The 17,144-nt window shown below is 44.6% G+C and overlaps 1 protein-coding gene across 1 annotated transcript; it reads left to right on the top strand.

Annotated features, from left to right (window-relative positions):
- The first annotated feature begins 3,372 nt into the window (after positions 1-3,372).
- On the top strand, positions 3,373-14,698 carry ngdn (neuroguidin, EIF4E binding protein). Its single transcript, XM_079863578.1, has 11 exons — positions 3,373-3,435; positions 3,665-3,724; positions 3,831-3,902; positions 3,995-4,132; positions 4,542-4,626; positions 4,706-4,758; positions 12,960-13,074; positions 13,190-13,364; positions 13,707-13,854; positions 14,101-14,161; positions 14,247-14,698. Exons 1-11 carry the CDS (start codon positions 3,412-3,414, stop codon positions 14,264-14,266), a joined length of 951 nt encoding a protein of 316 aa, XP_079719704.1. The 5' UTR covers positions 3,373-3,411; the 3' UTR covers positions 14,267-14,698.
- The last annotated feature ends 2,446 nt before the right edge of the window (positions 14,699-17,144 follow it).

The following is a 17,144-nucleotide window of genomic DNA, read 5'->3' as shown; positions in this document are numbered from 1 at the left end:
TGTTATTTTATTTAGAGTTCGACTAATTAGACCACATCTCTAAGAGTTTCATCCAGCTAATGATATTACCAGCCAAGACTAATTTAAGTGGGAGCCTTTCCAGAAACGGCACTAAAGGACATCCAATCAGAGGACAGAAAGACACTCGAAAGCCATTTACTGATGAGAGAGAGGGTATAGCAGAATGGGCGAACTTTTTTTATTGCTTTTCCCCCTCTAATCCATAAGAATGGGAACAAACAGGACAGCTACTAATAATAATTACATTTACAATGTTCTCACAGCCATCACAAACATAGATCCTCTGTGGCCATAACGGAGAAAAGGGAGTGTATGTTCGGGAAAGGCTTTGTGAGAAGCATGTATGATTTCCTTTAATAGTTCCAGAGTCCCAGACACAGATTCATTAGTGATTCCTGTAAGGTCCATCATGTCAGGAGGGTTAACAGGAAGAGCGTCGGCAAGGCCACACAGAGAGCTTTACTCACATCTGTCTCTATCCCTCTTTCTCATATCATTAGCTTTATATATAGCTTATATCACTTGTGCTTTAATTGTGATTCTTTCAAGCACACACTCACAACATTTATCTTATTGTCTGAAACATGCATATATGGATGATTCTTCAATTAGGAGACATTTTCTGTCCTTAATTAGCATTTTGTTTTAAAGAATGGATTAACCTACATTAGCTTCAAACGTGTCCCTTTTATTGTTTCCAGATGTTTAAGTGTTATCACTCTTAGAAGTAAAGTTTCTAAAGGGTTCTGCCAGCTGCTATATAGAATATTTTAGGGGTTCCAATCATGGAATTTAAAATGTTGTGAATTAATTAGCTCGTAAACATATACTTTATCACTAGAAACATTTAAATAACCTGTGGGTTCTAGAAGTCCGCTGAACCTTGAAGAGTGTAGTGCATATTGCATACATTTAGCAGAATTACTCTATTATGGGCTTGTCATCTAGCACAAATTCAATTCAAAACATCATAATTGTTTGTAAATGTAATCGCATTATATATTTGAAGACCATAATAAGAATAGCTTTGTTTTAAAGGTAGCCTATTATTTGAGAATTTAAGTTCAGAAACAATCCAATTTTTTGCAAAAGGAGAAATGTCATTACCATCATGCACAATATTAATCAGCAGGGTCGGTTGCATAAACTATTTAAAAGTTAAACAAACAGACTTGAAGATTTTTTACTCCAAGTCTGAAGCCAGTTGCATATACATAGCTACGTTAAGACTGTGTCTTGAGTAGGCTACTAGTATGACCAACTAGCAATTATCAAGAGGCAATCAATCTTAATTTTGGTATCAAATTAGACCAATCTACGTTTTTATGTAGGCTACTTGACTTAAAGGGATAGTTCACCCCAAAACTAAATTCTGTCTTCATTAACTTACCCATTGTTCTAAACCTCTATGAATTTCTTTCTTCTGTTGAGCACAAAATATGATATTTTAAAGAATGTTAGTAACCAGACATGTAGCCATTGACTTCCATAAAAACACTACGGAAGTCAATGGGGCCATCAACTGTTTACCCATATTCTTTAAAATATCTTCTTTTGTGTTCAACAGAAAAAAGAAACTCGTTCAGGATTGGAACAACTTGAGGGTGAGTAAATGTTGACAAAAGTTTAATTTTTGGGTGAACTATCCCTCTAAAACAGTTATGGACAGTCTTAAAGAAAAAAAAATGTGATTAACTAGTCTTAAGACTAGTCTTAGCAGTTTATGCAACAAGCCCCTGGCACAAGTTTTGGTCCCAATTTATTTTAAGTGGCTTTAAGTACTATGTACTTACATCGAAAAGTAAGTACAATGTATTTATTGGGTTCATGTTGTATTGTAAAACACTTTTGCTGACCCCAGTTTTTAAGTCAATTACATGAAAAGGTAGATTTGGTCTAATTTGAACCTGAAAACGTAAGACTGATTAGCCCGGCTAACTTTTTTGGTCAGACTTCTTAACTTAGCAGCAATGTTTGCCCTTGCAGATCTTTATGTTAAGGCATGTAAATTTAAGAGGTCAGGAATGCTAGAACCATTTAAATAAACGAGTTCAGTAACTCTTCAGTTACTCACATACATTCATCACTCTTCAGTCGCAGGCATGTGAGGTCTAATGGACTCTTTCGCCATCTTCTGGTGAAATGCAAAGCTGCAGAAAGTTCAGGAAAGTCGAAAATCACAAATTCTATTTTAGAATTGTGAATAAACAACAAACATGTAGACATACGCACTTTGATTATTTATATTTAAGTTGGTTTGGCTAGTTATCAGCTGAAAAATGCCCTAAAACCTGTATGCGAACATTTTTATTCTAATAGATGTAATTGTATTATTTTTATTACAATCTTATTCATCTTTTATTTATGAATTCTAGATCCACATGTTAGGCCTATTGATTTATTTAATCGTTTGGCCTATTTAGCCTATTATATGCTCTGATATGTTTGATTATTTCCAAATGGAAGATCTTTTGTGTCTCTTCTGTGCTGTAAGATTGAGCGGGTGTATATTTTCTATCAGAATTGATTATGTGATGTAGGTAACAAAATATGTTTCCATCTCAGCAGGCATAGGGTAATAGGCCTACAAGATACAATATTCTCTTAAAGGTCTTAAAACCACCTAATCAGTCCTGCTAGGGTAGCTATAGTGTTGATGGCATCATAAATTGGTTGCAAGAGAAGTAGGCTACAAAGAACTTCAATAGCCACTTTCCCTCGTCCCTTCCTGTTACGTGTAGTTATGTGTAGTTACATAATGTAGTTTCACAAGACTAGGGGCTTCTTCCTCTCCTTTCATTCTGCAAATATCTTACTTATTTTGGGACTGATCTGATCAGCACAAATTTCATCTGTCAAATGTAATACTGTGGATAGGCCTATTAATACAGATTTACTTTTCTATCTTCTATCCTTATTCAAAATTGATCTCTGCCTAATAATTGCTTGTCTGCTTGGATCTCACTGCAACAACAGACCAGTCTAAAACCAGCAAAAGTAGCCTAGGCCTACCACCTTTGGCTGGTTTAAGAATTTTAGCAGGAATGGTAAGCAAAAATAGTGTAAGAAATACTTTCATATTTTATTTTATTTTTTCATTAGGCCTATATTTTGATGAAATGGTATCCTTACATAGGCTAGGCTACTTGATGCATTTTTGATGTTACTTTTAATGGCTGAAATAATAAGGGTGAATTACCTTTGTGTATGTAATACTAAGTCTATATAGTAAAATAAGCACGTTGAAACCTTGTTTTATGCAGTCTATGGTTAAAACACGAAATAGTCCTGACAAAGATGTTGACTTTTGTCGAAAGGCGATTTTTTTTCCTCTGAATTGCTTCGAGTTTTGTCCCTACGTGGTACCCGTATCAATTTGGTTAATCCAAAATGGCGACGACCACAGTTGGAAACGTGAGTTGTTCTTTAACTAAATAATTTTGTCCTTATTTGAACTTATACATAGATGTGCTGTAATGGGTCTGGAATATTATAGTTTTATCATCGGTTTGCCATGGACTTGTCTGTTAATTCGCGGATAAATGTCAATATGCGGTCAAAATCACATTGGCTAACCTGATAGCCTTTATGTTCTCTCTCTATTCTCTGCCAAATAGTTAACTTATATAGTTATCTTTTGCAGGATGTTATTGACACTGACCTTCCCACTGCCGTGAGTCTACTCAACAGTCTCACAGAACAGGTCTGTAATGTAATTTAGATGGACAGCATCACAATTGGATGATATAATGCAGAGATATGAGGAGAATATGGAGAAGATATGATGATTGACACTTATATATTTCCAGGTTGCTTCAGTAACAAGTCATGTCCGGGATATGATAAAGAAAGTCAGAGAGAAAGCGTTTCAGACTTCTAAGGTAGAACTATTTTTTTGGTATTAAAATACTATCTCTCTCTCTCTTACACACACACAGAATGTTTATGACATTTCTTTTCCTTTTCGCTCTAGGGTTTGTCTTTTCTGGACTTGAGGTATCATCTGTTACTGTTTTACTTGCAAGACATCACTCATTTGATCAGTTTAAAGACAGAAGGAGAAAGTCTGAAGGATAACAGCGCAATCCACAGGCTGGTCACCATAAGGACGGTACGACATAAAAAACTGTCAGATATTCATTTTCTATTAATATTTGCTCATTGAATAGGTTTTTTTTTGACAATATCCCCTTAATTAATCGTATCCATTTTTGTCAAATCCCTTAGATGAATTGATTCATCTAATAAAATAAATTCTCAGTTTTCAGAATTCTGCCTCTTCAGGTTTCAAATCAAATGTGATAATGCAATAAACTACATGTTTAATAAATAAATAAACTTTATTTTTGCCCCATGCCTTGGTTAATTTCTGACTCTGGTACATAGTTAAAATCCACATAGTGTATCAGGTCACATCTGTTATAAATCAGTGTACTGCATGATTCTACAGTATGCAGACTACTTTTAATGCTGTGCCAATGCTTAAAGTGTATTTTCCCCCTTCTGTCTATGTTGTATAGGTTTTGGAGAAGATGCGTCCCCTAGATCAAAAGCTGAAATATCAGATTGATAAATTAGTGCGGACTGCAGTGACAGGCAGCCTTTGTAAGCTTTTTTTGTTCTCGTCATTGCATATTTTAAGAATAATAACGTTTATTGACTTGAATGATGGTGTTTCTTCCAGCTGAAAATGACCCTCTACACTTTCGCCCTAATCCTCAGAATCTGGTTAGCAAGGTAAAGCTCTCGTCATGTAATGTAACGTATATTATATAGTATGTTGTTTTAATGTTAAATAATAAATTATATATGTAATTAGATATTTGATAGAATATATATATATATATATATATATATATATATTAGTGGTGGACATAGATTAATTTTTTAAATCTAGATTAATCTCACTGTAATCTTGGAATTAATCTAGATTAAAATGGCTCATTTGAATTCTGCCGAAGGCATTCAGAATATGTGTGCTACCCAAATAATGACTAAAGGGCACGTGTTTCTTAAATACAAAGTGACATTTAAAAGAACTTGTGAAGAAATGCCAGAGATTTTTTTTTATTTTTTATTAAAACTAACATAATAAAGTATGATTTTTTTTTTTTTTTACTTTGAGCATATAAAAACAAAACAGCTCCTTGGAAAAAATGAAATGTAGCCTAATATTGTTGTAGTTATAAACAAAGGTCTATTTTTAGTTCATATTAACAACGTAACAACGTAATGTTACTTGAAAGCATTATAGCCTACTATTCCTGCCAAACTTCCATGGTTGCAGTTAGTTCTCTTACGAGAGGTTCTCTCGTATTGCGTAGTTGCTACGCTACGGGAAAGCCTTTCTTTCTCGAGATACTGAAGCCAAAAATTATCCTTAATTTTTATAATCTTGTCAACGCAGTGCGGCAGCCTGCAGACCTAGGGCGAGCTACTAGCGTGCCCATTGGCTGCCCTGCGGCAACTGCAGCAGCCTACCGCTGAGCCCTTGGCGTGACGTCACGACCAATGAGCGCGCTTGGCGCGCTTACTGCGTCACAGCCCGCGAAAAGGGGGGTGTGGCTTAGCGTATATAAACAGGGCTCGGAGGCTGCTTCTCTGATTTCTGTCTTTTCAGCGAAGCTCTTCGCATCGCTGCTCTCCGAGGAAGCCGCCGTTGAATCAAGCGACCAGCACGCCGAGGATCTCAGCCTGAGGACGCCGGCCGCCTTCGCCGCCTTCAGCCTTCCCTGCCTGCTTCGCTATCCGGCGAATATATCCTTTACTGCTCTGTGTTGTATGTGTGTGTGTGTTCGCCCCGCGACACACTTTGCATCTAAAAGAGCGCGAGGCGTTGTTGCAAATGCCTCGCTCATCCTGTGGCTCGTGCAGAGCCTCGCTCAGCGACGGAGACCGCCACGTGGTCTGCGCTCTCTGCCTGGGCCTCGACCACGCAGCCCGCGCCCTCTCCACGGGCGGCTGCGAACAGTGTGAGGACTTGCCGATGTCGACCCTGCGGGCTCGACTCGCCATGTTTGATGATCCTCCACCTTCCCCGGCTGCCTCTTCAGGGCCGCGAAAGAAGAAACGCCGCTCTCAAAGGCCTCCCGAGCCGGTGGTTATAGCTGAGCGCTCGCCGGAGCCCCTCCCGCGAGCCTCGCTCTCTCCTTCTCCCCCGCCCTTCACCGACGCGCAGCGGCCGGCCACTGCCTGCACTGCCGTCGCCTTTGGGGATGAAGCAGATGACGCCGCTGACAGCTGCTCTCTGCTTGCTTCGGACAGCGAGGAATGGTCGGGCTCTCACCGCTCCGCCTCCTCGACTCCAGAGTCTGGCAGGTCCCGCTCCAGTGTTGACGCGGAGCTTATCCGCCTCCTCACCAAAGCGGTCGACCGACTGGGATTGGACTGGTCCCCACCCAAGGAGCCCGCGCCGAACCGACTCGACGGGTGTTTTCTGCCTAGCCGCCGCCAAGCGCCAGCCTCTAGGTCAGCACCCTTCCTGCCCGAGCTCCATGCGGAGCTATCGAAGTCGTGGAACGCGCCCTTCTCCGCTAGACTCCGCTCATCTGTCTCCTCGGCCCTCTCCCAGGTGGACGGGGCCGCCGAGAAAGGATATACCGGCATCCCTTCCGTTGAGGAAGCGGTGGCAACGCACCTTTGCCCGCCGTCTGCTAGATGGCGCTCAAAGTCTGCCCTGCCGTCCAAAGCCTGCAGGACCACATCAGCTCTCGCCGGCCGCGCATTCGCCGCCTCCGGCCAAGCTGCTTCCGCCCTGCACTCGATGGCTGTTCTCCAGATCCTGCAAGCCGACCTCCTCCGTGAATTGGACGAGAAGGGCTCGGATCACACAGCCTTAACAGATCTGCGCAGCGCGACGGACCTTTCGCTCCGCGCTACCAAAACCGCTGCACAAGCCATCGGCAGATCCATGGCCGCGCTCACCGTCATCGACAGACACTTATGGTTGACGCTGGCGGATATGAGTGAGTCAGAACGCGCTGTTTTCCTCAACGCCCCGCTCTCGCCCACTGGCCTCTTCGGCCCTGCGGTCAGCGGGATTGTGGACCGCTTCTCTGAAGTACAGAAGGCGTCGCAGGCTATGAATCTCTTCCTGCCCCGCCGCTCGAGCCCAGCCGCAGGCCGCTCTCAAGCTCAGCCTCCTGCGCGCAGCTCCACACAGCGCTCGTCTCGGCCACCAACTGCTTCGCAGCGACGCCAGGGCGGCCGCCCTAGGTCGCGCTCAACCAGCCGTCACAGACCGCCGCCCCCCCGGGGTCCGCGTCCCAAGATAACGCTGAAGTCTGAGCCCGCGAAGTCCTCCTAGCACCCGCAGGGAGGAAAAGATGGCTGAGTCCCGCTGCGGCCGGACCGCCATCAAAACGCCCAGCTCTGTCAGTCCCCTCAGTACAGGCTACTGCAGCAGCTTACACCGCAGCCAACGAGCCAGTAATACCACTCGCTCGCCTGCACACAAACGCCGTTTTTACGGCGGCCCAAATAAATCTCAGAAAGAGTGTAAATTCGGGTTTTCCGGCTCCGGCCGAAGGTGTTGTAAGTGCAGAAAATGTGCCCACTCCCACGTGCTCACTGCTTCACACAAACACGGTCCCCATGGTAACGCGCTCAGAGCGCTCTCTCATAAAGCGGTCACACACCGCTCGAGTACTAAGTGTAGTAAATGTGCCCACAACTCTGTGCTCACATCTACCCGTAACTCGCTCTGTCACTCGGTTACCCCGGGCAACAACGGCTCAGGCCGAGAGTATTATAAGTGTAGAAAATGTGCCCACTCCCATGTGCTCACTGCTTCACACAAACAGGGTCCCCATGGTAACGCGCACAGAGCGCTCTCTCATGAAGCGGACGCAAGCCGCTCGAGTATTAAGTGTAGAAAATGTGCCCACAGCCTTGTGCTCACACCTACCCGCTGTTCGCTCTGCCAGTCAGTTACCTTGGGTCACAGACCCTCTAAAGCTCCCAAACACTGGCCATGTCATAAGTGTAAACTCTGCGCCCGCTCACGAGCACGCGCACTCACTTTTAGACATTATAATCCCCACGCCACTCTCGCGCCTGGGATGTTTGACAGCAAATCACGCTCCATCCGATGGGACCGAGCTACTGAATGCTGTTCAGTCGGCCAATACTGTTTACCAGCCCCCGTGTTCGAGCACCAGCGGCGCGCACGCCGCTCCATCCTCTCTGATACAGGTTCCCCATCCCGCGCAGCGCGGCGATCTGAACCCAGAGACCATTCGACCCCTAGCTATGCATGCGAAAGCATGGGAAGCGATTCAGGGCGCGTCAGAATGGGTGCTGAATACTATAAAACACGGCTATTCGCTTCAATTCGCTCGTCGCCCTCCGCGCTTTACAGCACAGACGGAGACGAGAGTGAGTTCAGAAGCTGCGCACCTGCTTCAAGCAGAAATAGCGAAGCTGCTGCGCAAAGGGGCTATAGAACAGGTTCATCCTTCTCTGAGCGAGTCGGGCTTTTACAGCCGCTACTTCCTCGTACCCAAGAAGGACGGAGCGTTAAGACCTATTTTAGATCTGAGACATCTGAACAAAGCCCTCATGAGACGGCCGTTCAAAATGATCACAACCAGAAAAATCCTCGCGCAGATTCGCCCAGGAGACTGGTTTATCTCTCTCGATCTAAAAGACGCATACTTTCAGATCCAGATAACTCCCCGTCACAGGCCATTCTTGAGATTCGCCTTCAACGGTCGAGTATATCAGTACACAGTCCTGCCCTTCGGCCTGTCTTTGGCACCCCGTACATTTACGAAATGCATGGACACGGCCCTCGCTCCCCTGAGAAAACAGGGAATGCGAATACTGAATTATCTGGACGATTGGCTTATTCTAGCGCAGTCAGAGACGGAACTTGTGTCTCACAGAACAGCGCTTCTCAGCCATTTGGAGGAGCTGGGTCTCTCGGTCAACTGGACCAAGAGCTCGCTATCGCCCCGTCAGTCAATTTCCTTTCTTGGAATAGAACTGGACTCGGTGGCTATGACGGCCAGACTGTCGGAGCAGCGCGCGCGCCGCATCCGCCTCCTCGCCGCATCCCTCCAAATAGGCAGCCGGGTTCCGCTGAGGACATTCCAGCGTATCTTGGGGCATATGGCCTCAGCTGCAGCAGCGCTCCAGCTGGGCTTACTGCGCATGCGCCCGCTTCAACGCTGGCTGAAAGCGCGCGTGCCCCACCGAGCCTGGGCGGCCGGCGGCTTGCGAGTCAGAGTGAATCAGGGCTGCATTTCAGCCCTGCAGCCCTGGCTGGCAGCCGAATGGTATCTCACGGGAGTGACTATGGGAGTGATTTCACACCGGAAAGTTGTCTCGACAGACGCTTCCAACCTAGGTTGGGGAGCGCTCTTCGAAGGCAGACCGGTCTATGGCCGCTGGTCAGACCAGGAGAATCTCCTACACATAAACTGTCTAGAGATGCTCGCGGTCGAGAAAGCGCTCAAACACTTCCTCCCATTCCTCCACGGTCACCATGTTCTAGTCCGCACGGACAATACATCGGTAGTGGCCTATGTGAATCGCCAGGGCGGTGTCAGATCAAAGACGCTCTGCACCCTGGCGGAACGCCTCCTCGTGTGGGCTCAGCACTCTCTGCGCTCGCTGAGAGCCGCGCATGTGCCTGGCCACCTGAACGAGGGTCCCGACAGACTGTCCAGGGACAACGTTCCCCCTGGGGAGTGGTCTCTACACCCCCAAACAGTCCAGTTACTGTGGCGCCGTTTCGGCAAAGCGAAAGTCGACCTTTTTGCGTCAAAAGACAACGCTCATTGCCCAGAGTTCTTCTCGAAGAACGAGGACGCGCTGGCCCAGACCTGGCCCAGCGGCCCGTTGTACGCTTTTCCCCCGGTCTCTCTGCTGCCTCAGGTCATCGAGAGAATCAGGGAAGCGCGCCACTCAGTGCTCCTCATAGCCCCATGCTGGGAGAACCAAGCTTGGGAGACTCAGCCCCCTGGCCGATACCGGTGAAGAGAGACCTTCTCTCTCAAGCCCGCGGCTCGATATGGCATCCCCATCCAGAGCGCTGGTCTCTGCATGCGTGGAGCCTCAACGATTACAGGCTGATCTGCCAGACGGGGTCATGAACACGATCATACAATCTAGAGCCCCCTCTACGAGGCGGCTCTACATGTCGAAATGGTCAGTGTTTAACAGATGGTGCACTGCTAAGGGGCTCAATCCACAGACATGTGGGGTATCGCGAATTCTGTGTTTCCTTCAAGAGCTACTGGACGCGGGCAGGTCCCCCTCCACGCTCAAAGTCTATGTTGCGGCCATTTCAGCGCTCTCTGTTTCAGAGCGGGGCCGCGCATTAGGAAGGAACGAGTTCGTCATCCGCTTCCTTAGGGGAGCCAGGAGGATGAACCCCCCGCGACCCCCCGCGGTTCCTATGTGGGATCTTTCTCTGGTCTTGGAGGCCCTGAGAGCGCATCCCTTCGAACCCTTGGAAACTGTGGATATGAAATACCTCACGCTCAAAACCGTTTTTCTGATAGCACTGTCTTCAGTCAAACGAGTGGGAGACCTTCACGCGTTATCTATTAACGCCGCGTGCCTCGAGTTCGGACCTAATGACTCCAAAGTCATTCTCAGACCGAGGCATGGGTACGTTCCCAAAATTTTGGGCACTCCCTTCAGAGCACAGGTCATTTCCCTCTCAGCCCTGCCAACGCATGGCAGCGAGGCCGATGGTAATCTCCTCTGCCCGGTCAGGGCGTTGAGGAACTACATTTCACGGTCCGCCGCTTTCAGGCGCTCGGATCAGCTCTTTGTTTCGTTTGGTGGGCGCACCAAGGGTCTCGCCGCCTCGAAACACAGCCTGTCCAGATGGATAGTGGACGCTATTGCTGTGGCTTATGCGTCTAAAGACCTGCAGTGCCCATTGGGCATTCGAGCTCACTCCACCAGAGGCATGGCCTCGTCGTGGGCGTGGTCCAGCGGGATTCCCATTCATGACATTTGTGCAGCGGCAGGCTGGGCCTCCCCCTCTACATTTGTTAGGTTTTACAACCTGGATGTTCCCGCCTTGCAGGCGAAAGTGTTATCAGTCTAAGTCTCGCGTATGCCGGCCCACTATCTGTGCGCGGGCTACGGTGTGTGATTTAGCTCTACTGGTTGAGCTGCACTATGCAGGGAATTGTCAGTTCGGACCGGCCGTGCCGCTCCAAACCCCCTAGTGTGTGCTTATGTACGGCGCTAGCCCTCTTTAGGCCGCCCGGCTCTCCGCTATCACGTTCCCCGGGCTCTCCCTGGGACTCATTCAGTGGATGCTGGGCGCGCACGGCGTTGACAAGGGCGTTCCCGTAGCGTAGCAACTACGCAATACGAGAGAACCTCTCGTAAGAGAACGTTTCGGTTACTCACGTAACCTCTGTTCTCTCTAGAAGAGGGAACGAGTATTGCGTAGCCCGCCGTGCTCGCGCCACGAGCTCATTTCGCTTCATGCGACAGAAACCAGAGAAGCAGCCTCCGAGCCCTGTTTATATACGCTAAGCCACACCCCCCTTTTCGCGGGCTGTGACGCAGTAAGCGCGCCAAGCGCGCTCATTGGTCGTGACGTCACGCCAAGGGCTCAGCGGTAGGCTGCTGCAGTTGCCGCAGGGCAGCCAATGGGCACGCTAGTAGCTCGCCCTAGGTCTGCAGGCTGCCGCACTGCGTTGACAAGATTATAAAAATTAAGGATAATTTTTGGCTTCAGTATCTCGAGAAAGAAAGGCTTTCCCGTAGCGTAGCAACTACGCAATACTCGTTCCCTCTTCTAGAGAGAACAGAGGTTACGTGAGTAACCGAAACGTTTTACTACAGTAAATCCATGGTAAATGTTGCAGATCTGTGGACACTGGATAGTTCACTGATGGCACAATGTTTCTTCCTGGCTTACGCACTGTTTGTTCCGTTAATAACGGAGAAATGTGAATGTTTCTCACTAGATCTCGCAGCGATGTTATTACTTAAGTAGTGAATTCAAATTATTTATTTACTGGATCTCTTGATCAAGATCGGCTCGCGCTGCTTTGGTCCAAACTGATAAACAACGGTCCGTCAACCACACAATAACGAGTAGCTCAGTTTCGTTCCGCTTACCTTACGTTTGCCATTTGATGTTGGACAATGTTGTGGTCGCGCCAGCGTCTCTTACATTATGAGCCGCCTACATTTGAAATAACGAAATTTTGGTCGGCAGGAAAAATGGTCCAACGAACCGTTCGGTTTGAAAATGCGTACCGAACACCGAACCGAATCCGCGCTAAAATATCAAGGTGAAAGTCATCATAGCTTGCTTAGTATATAGACCCAGCTCCCAACCCAACTTTGAGAATAGATTAACGGCGATATTTTTTTTATCGCCCGATAAGAGTCTCACGTTAACGCAGCACGTTAACGCCGATAACGGCCCACCACTAATATTCATATATATTCATATATATATTCATTCATCCAGCTCAAATTGTGAAAGATGGAAATAAATGTTGTGATGTTATTTCCATCAAGAAGTGTGTCAATTTTTTATCAAGATTTTGTATTGACAATGCAAGTGTCGAGCACTCTGTAAAGTCTCTTCCAGCACATCCCAAAGACTTTAACTGAATTTAAGGTCTGGACTTCATTTAGGACTTCTTTATGCTCCCTCCCAGTCATTCTTTCACAATTTGAGCCTGATGAATCTTAACATTGTCCTGGAATATGGCCATGATGTGTCTTCCTAGATGGTTGTTTAAGAATTGAAAAGCTACACACTCCATCAATCAGGATTAGAAGAACCGTTGCAAAACATGTAACATGCTTCAAATATAATAATCACTGCAATAATGATCCAATCACAGACTCTTAAGCATTGTTCTATTCAAATCCAAACAGCGACTTGTTTTTTGGCCGGGCAGTGTATATATAATTTTATTTAAAATTGCTGCATTTCTTCCACACAGCTCAGTGAATCTGAGAATTCAGGTGATGAGGGTGAAGAAGGAAAAACAAAAGGGGGAAAAGAACCTTCATCCAGCAGGAGATACGTGCCTCCTCGAATTGCTCCAATGCACTATGGTAAGTCCTTTTATTTTGTAACAGGTCAATTTATCATTATTTCACATTAGGATTCAGATGTAGAGACATAATTGCAGTTAATACTCATCCCAAACCCTCTCCCGTCCATGCGTAGATGGGGACACGACGGAAGCAGACCGGCAGAAGGAGCGCATTGACAAACAGAAGAAAGCGGCTCTTCGCAGCTCCGTGATCCAGGAGCTCCGGCAGCAATACAGCGACGCTCCGGAGGAGATCCGAGACCGCAGAGACTTCCAGACTGAGCGGGAGAGCCGAGAGGAGCAGAACAGGTACATCATGTGGAGGTTCTAGATCAGGGTTCACCAATCTCGGTCCTGGAGGGCCGCTGTCCTGCAGAGTTTAGCTCCAACCCCAATTAAACACACCTGAACCAGCTAATCAAGGTCTCATTAGGCATACTAGAAACTTTCAAACAGGTGTGTTGGAGCTGGTTGGAGCTAAACTCTGCAGGACAGCGGCCCTCCAGGACCGAGATTGGTGAACCCTGTTCTAGATAATAGAGGGTATTTTGAACCTAGTTTCACGGTTTAGATTATTATGTAAATTAATTAAGCGCTTGATAGTCTTTCAGATGTTTTTTCCTAATGCTCTTGGGTAATATTTTGTATAAGGAAAAACTACGAGGAGTCCATGATGGTCCGTCTCAGTATGACACGCGAGCAGAGGCTCAGGAAGAGAGGAATGATGGGAATGGCTTCACAGCTGAGTAACATCACACGATTTGGTGACATCACTGTTCTGACAGGGGGAGAAGCACAGGTGAGCTGGACAATGGCATCATGGGTAGTTTTGCATATCTTTCAAAAGTTCCAGTTGCCGTTGTAGTGACACATAGCTATTTCTGTAACAGCTGAAATCCACTCACATACTCTGAACAGGTAGAAATGCAGCGTTTATAAAAGCTCCGTGTGGTTTATCTACGACAGAGAGGACGTGAGCTGTAACACGTCTGCCGATCTCAGATCCTTCATTTTAGAAAACGTGTGTGTTTTTCTCTTTTCATAGGATATTGGTCATTCAAAACCCAAGAAAAAGAAGAAAACGATTAAGAAAAGTAAAAAGAAAAGTAAGTATTTCTTTTGTATGTTATGAGTGCTTTCAAAAATATAAGCTTCCACTGTTGCATATTAATACATATTTCATGTTTTCAGTTTTCAGGAAGCACAAGTAAACCTCTGATGCAAAGGATTCTAGATGATCTTTGCTTGGGACAGTTTCTATTTTCCTTCCATGAACAAAATGGTGTATGGAAATATGTGTGGAGCTTTTTATGTAATTTTGGTTAATGCAAGCTGTTGATCTCAGTATCAATCGGATTACCTTGATTAGCATAACAAAGTGCATTCTGTTGTAAGACATTCTTGTAAATGTGATGGATGCTAGGAACGCAATGTGTTTACAATATCTTCATATTTAATTGACTATAAATTCAATTTTGCAGTAAATGAAGGCATGATCGTGGTGGACTCAAGAGTTAAAACATGTTTTCAACCCATGTTAGAGTCTGCGTCCAATGAAGTGGCCATCACTTTTAACTGCTGTTTTTTAAATGGTTTTTGTCCCTTCCAAATCGCAGGATTATATTAAATGTGGCCAAGTCATACTGTTGGTGCCATATTGCTTTCAGATGAAACATGCTGTCCGAAAAAAAATATACAATTCTTATGTTTGAAAACTTCAGTTGTCAAGTCACCTTTATTTATATAGCGCTTCATTCAATACAGATTGTTTCAAAGCAGCTTTACAGCGATAACAGGAAAATTATTATTTATTTGGCTGTACAGCATCTCTAAAAGATATTAGTGTCATTGTTCAGCTGACGTCAGTTCAGTGTGTATTCAGTTCAGTTGTAAAGATGATTATTAAATTAGTTTATTAATATATAAAACGGTTCTGCAGAATACAGTCATCATCCAGCTCAGTTCAGTCCGATAGTGTCAGTGCAGTCAAATGACTCAAATCAATAATGTTATTGAATATTAAATAATGCTGAGCGATGACCTTGAAATCATGATACGCAGAACTGTTTCTTGCACAGGATTTGTAAAAAAATTTGATGTTTATTGTAATGGCCAGTGGGTCTCAATATGTCTAATGGGTGTACTTTATAACATTGTAAACAAACATTTTTCAGGACACAAGGGATAGGTTATGATAGACATAGGGTAAGATGCCTTGAATGAGTTTCTTTCTTCTGTTGAACACAAAAGATATTTAAAAAAATGTGGGTAACCAAACAGTTTCTGGATCCCATTGACTTCCATAGTATATATATACAGGTGCTGGTCATAAAATTAGAATATCATCAAAAAGTTGATTTATTTCAGGAATTCAACTTAACAGGTGAAACTAATATATTATATATAGACTCATTACATGCAAAGTGAGATATTTCAAGCCTTTATTTGTTATAATTTTGATGATTATGGCTTACAGCTTATGAAACCCACAAAATCAAAATCCCAGAAAATTAGAATATTACATGAAATCACACAGTAATTACACAGTGATACCATGGTCATTGAACCAGGTTTTGGTTCTTTTGGCAGTGTGGGCCGGTGCAAATCCTGCTGGAAAATGAAGTCAGCATCTCCATAAAGCTTGTCTGCTGAAGGAAGCATGAAGTGCTCTGGAAATGTCCTGGTAGACGGCTGCGTTGAGTGGACAGCACAGTGGACCAACACCAGCCGATGGCATGGCTCCCCAAACCAACACAGACTGTGGAAACTTCACACTGGACTTCAAGCATCTTGTACTGTGTGCCTCTCCATTCTTCCTCCAGACTCTGAGACCTTGGTTTCCAAATGAGATGCAAAATTTGCTCTCATCAGAAAAGAGGACTTTGGTCCACTGTGCTTTATTAAATCCAGAGTCAATGCAGCCGTCTACCAGGACATTTTCAGAGCGCTTCATGCTACATTTTCCAGCAGGATTTGCACCTGCCCACACTGCCAAAATAACCAAAACCTGGTTCAATGACCATGGGATTACTGTGTAATTACTGTGTGATTTCATGTAATATTCTAATTTTCTGGGATTTTGATTTTGTGGGTTTCATAAGCTGTAAGCCATAATCATCAAAATTATAACAAATAAAGGCTTGAAATATCTCACTTTGCATGTAATGAGTCTATATAATATAATAGTTTCACCTGTTAAGTTGAATTCTTGAAATAAATCAACTTTTTGATGATATTCTAATTTTATGACCAGCACCTGTATATATTTCATACTATTGAATTCAATGGGGACCATTAACTGTTTGGCTGAATGTATCAATTCAACTGTATATTCAAATGGAATGATTTCACTCAATTAGCCTATAGGTTTTAATGAAAAGTAAAGATGTTTGATATGTACATTGCATGCATGGACTTATTAAATAACCCCATCAATTACAAAATCTGTTTATAAAAAAATTAATAACCTTCTGTGCCAAATCATCATCAAAAACATTGTCTCCAAAAACCCTTTATTAACAAATAAACACAACAAAACTTTGAAAATCAATATAACACAATGTCATAGATCACTATTTTCCAGAGACACAAAATTAGATTAACCTCAAAAGTGTTGAGATTAAATTTTGCTATCGTTCAGAACATGTCCATTGTGTTATTTTTTGTTAATTATTTAGGGTATATATATGGCAGAAAACTAAAGCTTGGACATTTTTTGAGTCCCAGTAACATAATTCAGGTAAAATCCGTTGTACATTATGCTGGCATGAGAAACTTGCCTCGCCAAAACCACAAGAACCAGAGGAGTCCTCTGCACAGACCCTACGGCTTCAACTCCTCCCTCCATATGCCAACGTGACAATCCCAGTCTTCAAGCTGAAAGAACTGGAAGATATATTTTGAATGATCAATGCACATTCTGACTTATGATGCAGCCTGGAATTAAACCACACCATGTTCATTCGTCTAACCCAGGGGTTTCCAAACTCTGTCCTGCAGAGAACATGCCTCAATACACCTGCCTGGAAATTTCTGGTTTGTTTCCAGAAATTTCTTCTGTGCCGACAAGACATTGATTGGCAGGGTGAG

The sequence above is a fragment of the Squalius cephalus genome (genome assembly GCF_949319135.1).
Source record: "Squalius cephalus genome assembly, chromosome: 25".
Taxonomy (NCBI): Eukaryota; Metazoa; Chordata; class Actinopteri; order Cypriniformes; family Leuciscidae; genus Squalius; species Squalius cephalus.
Note: the sequence above shows the minus strand (reverse complement) of the source record. Positions and strands in the feature narration are given on the sequence as shown.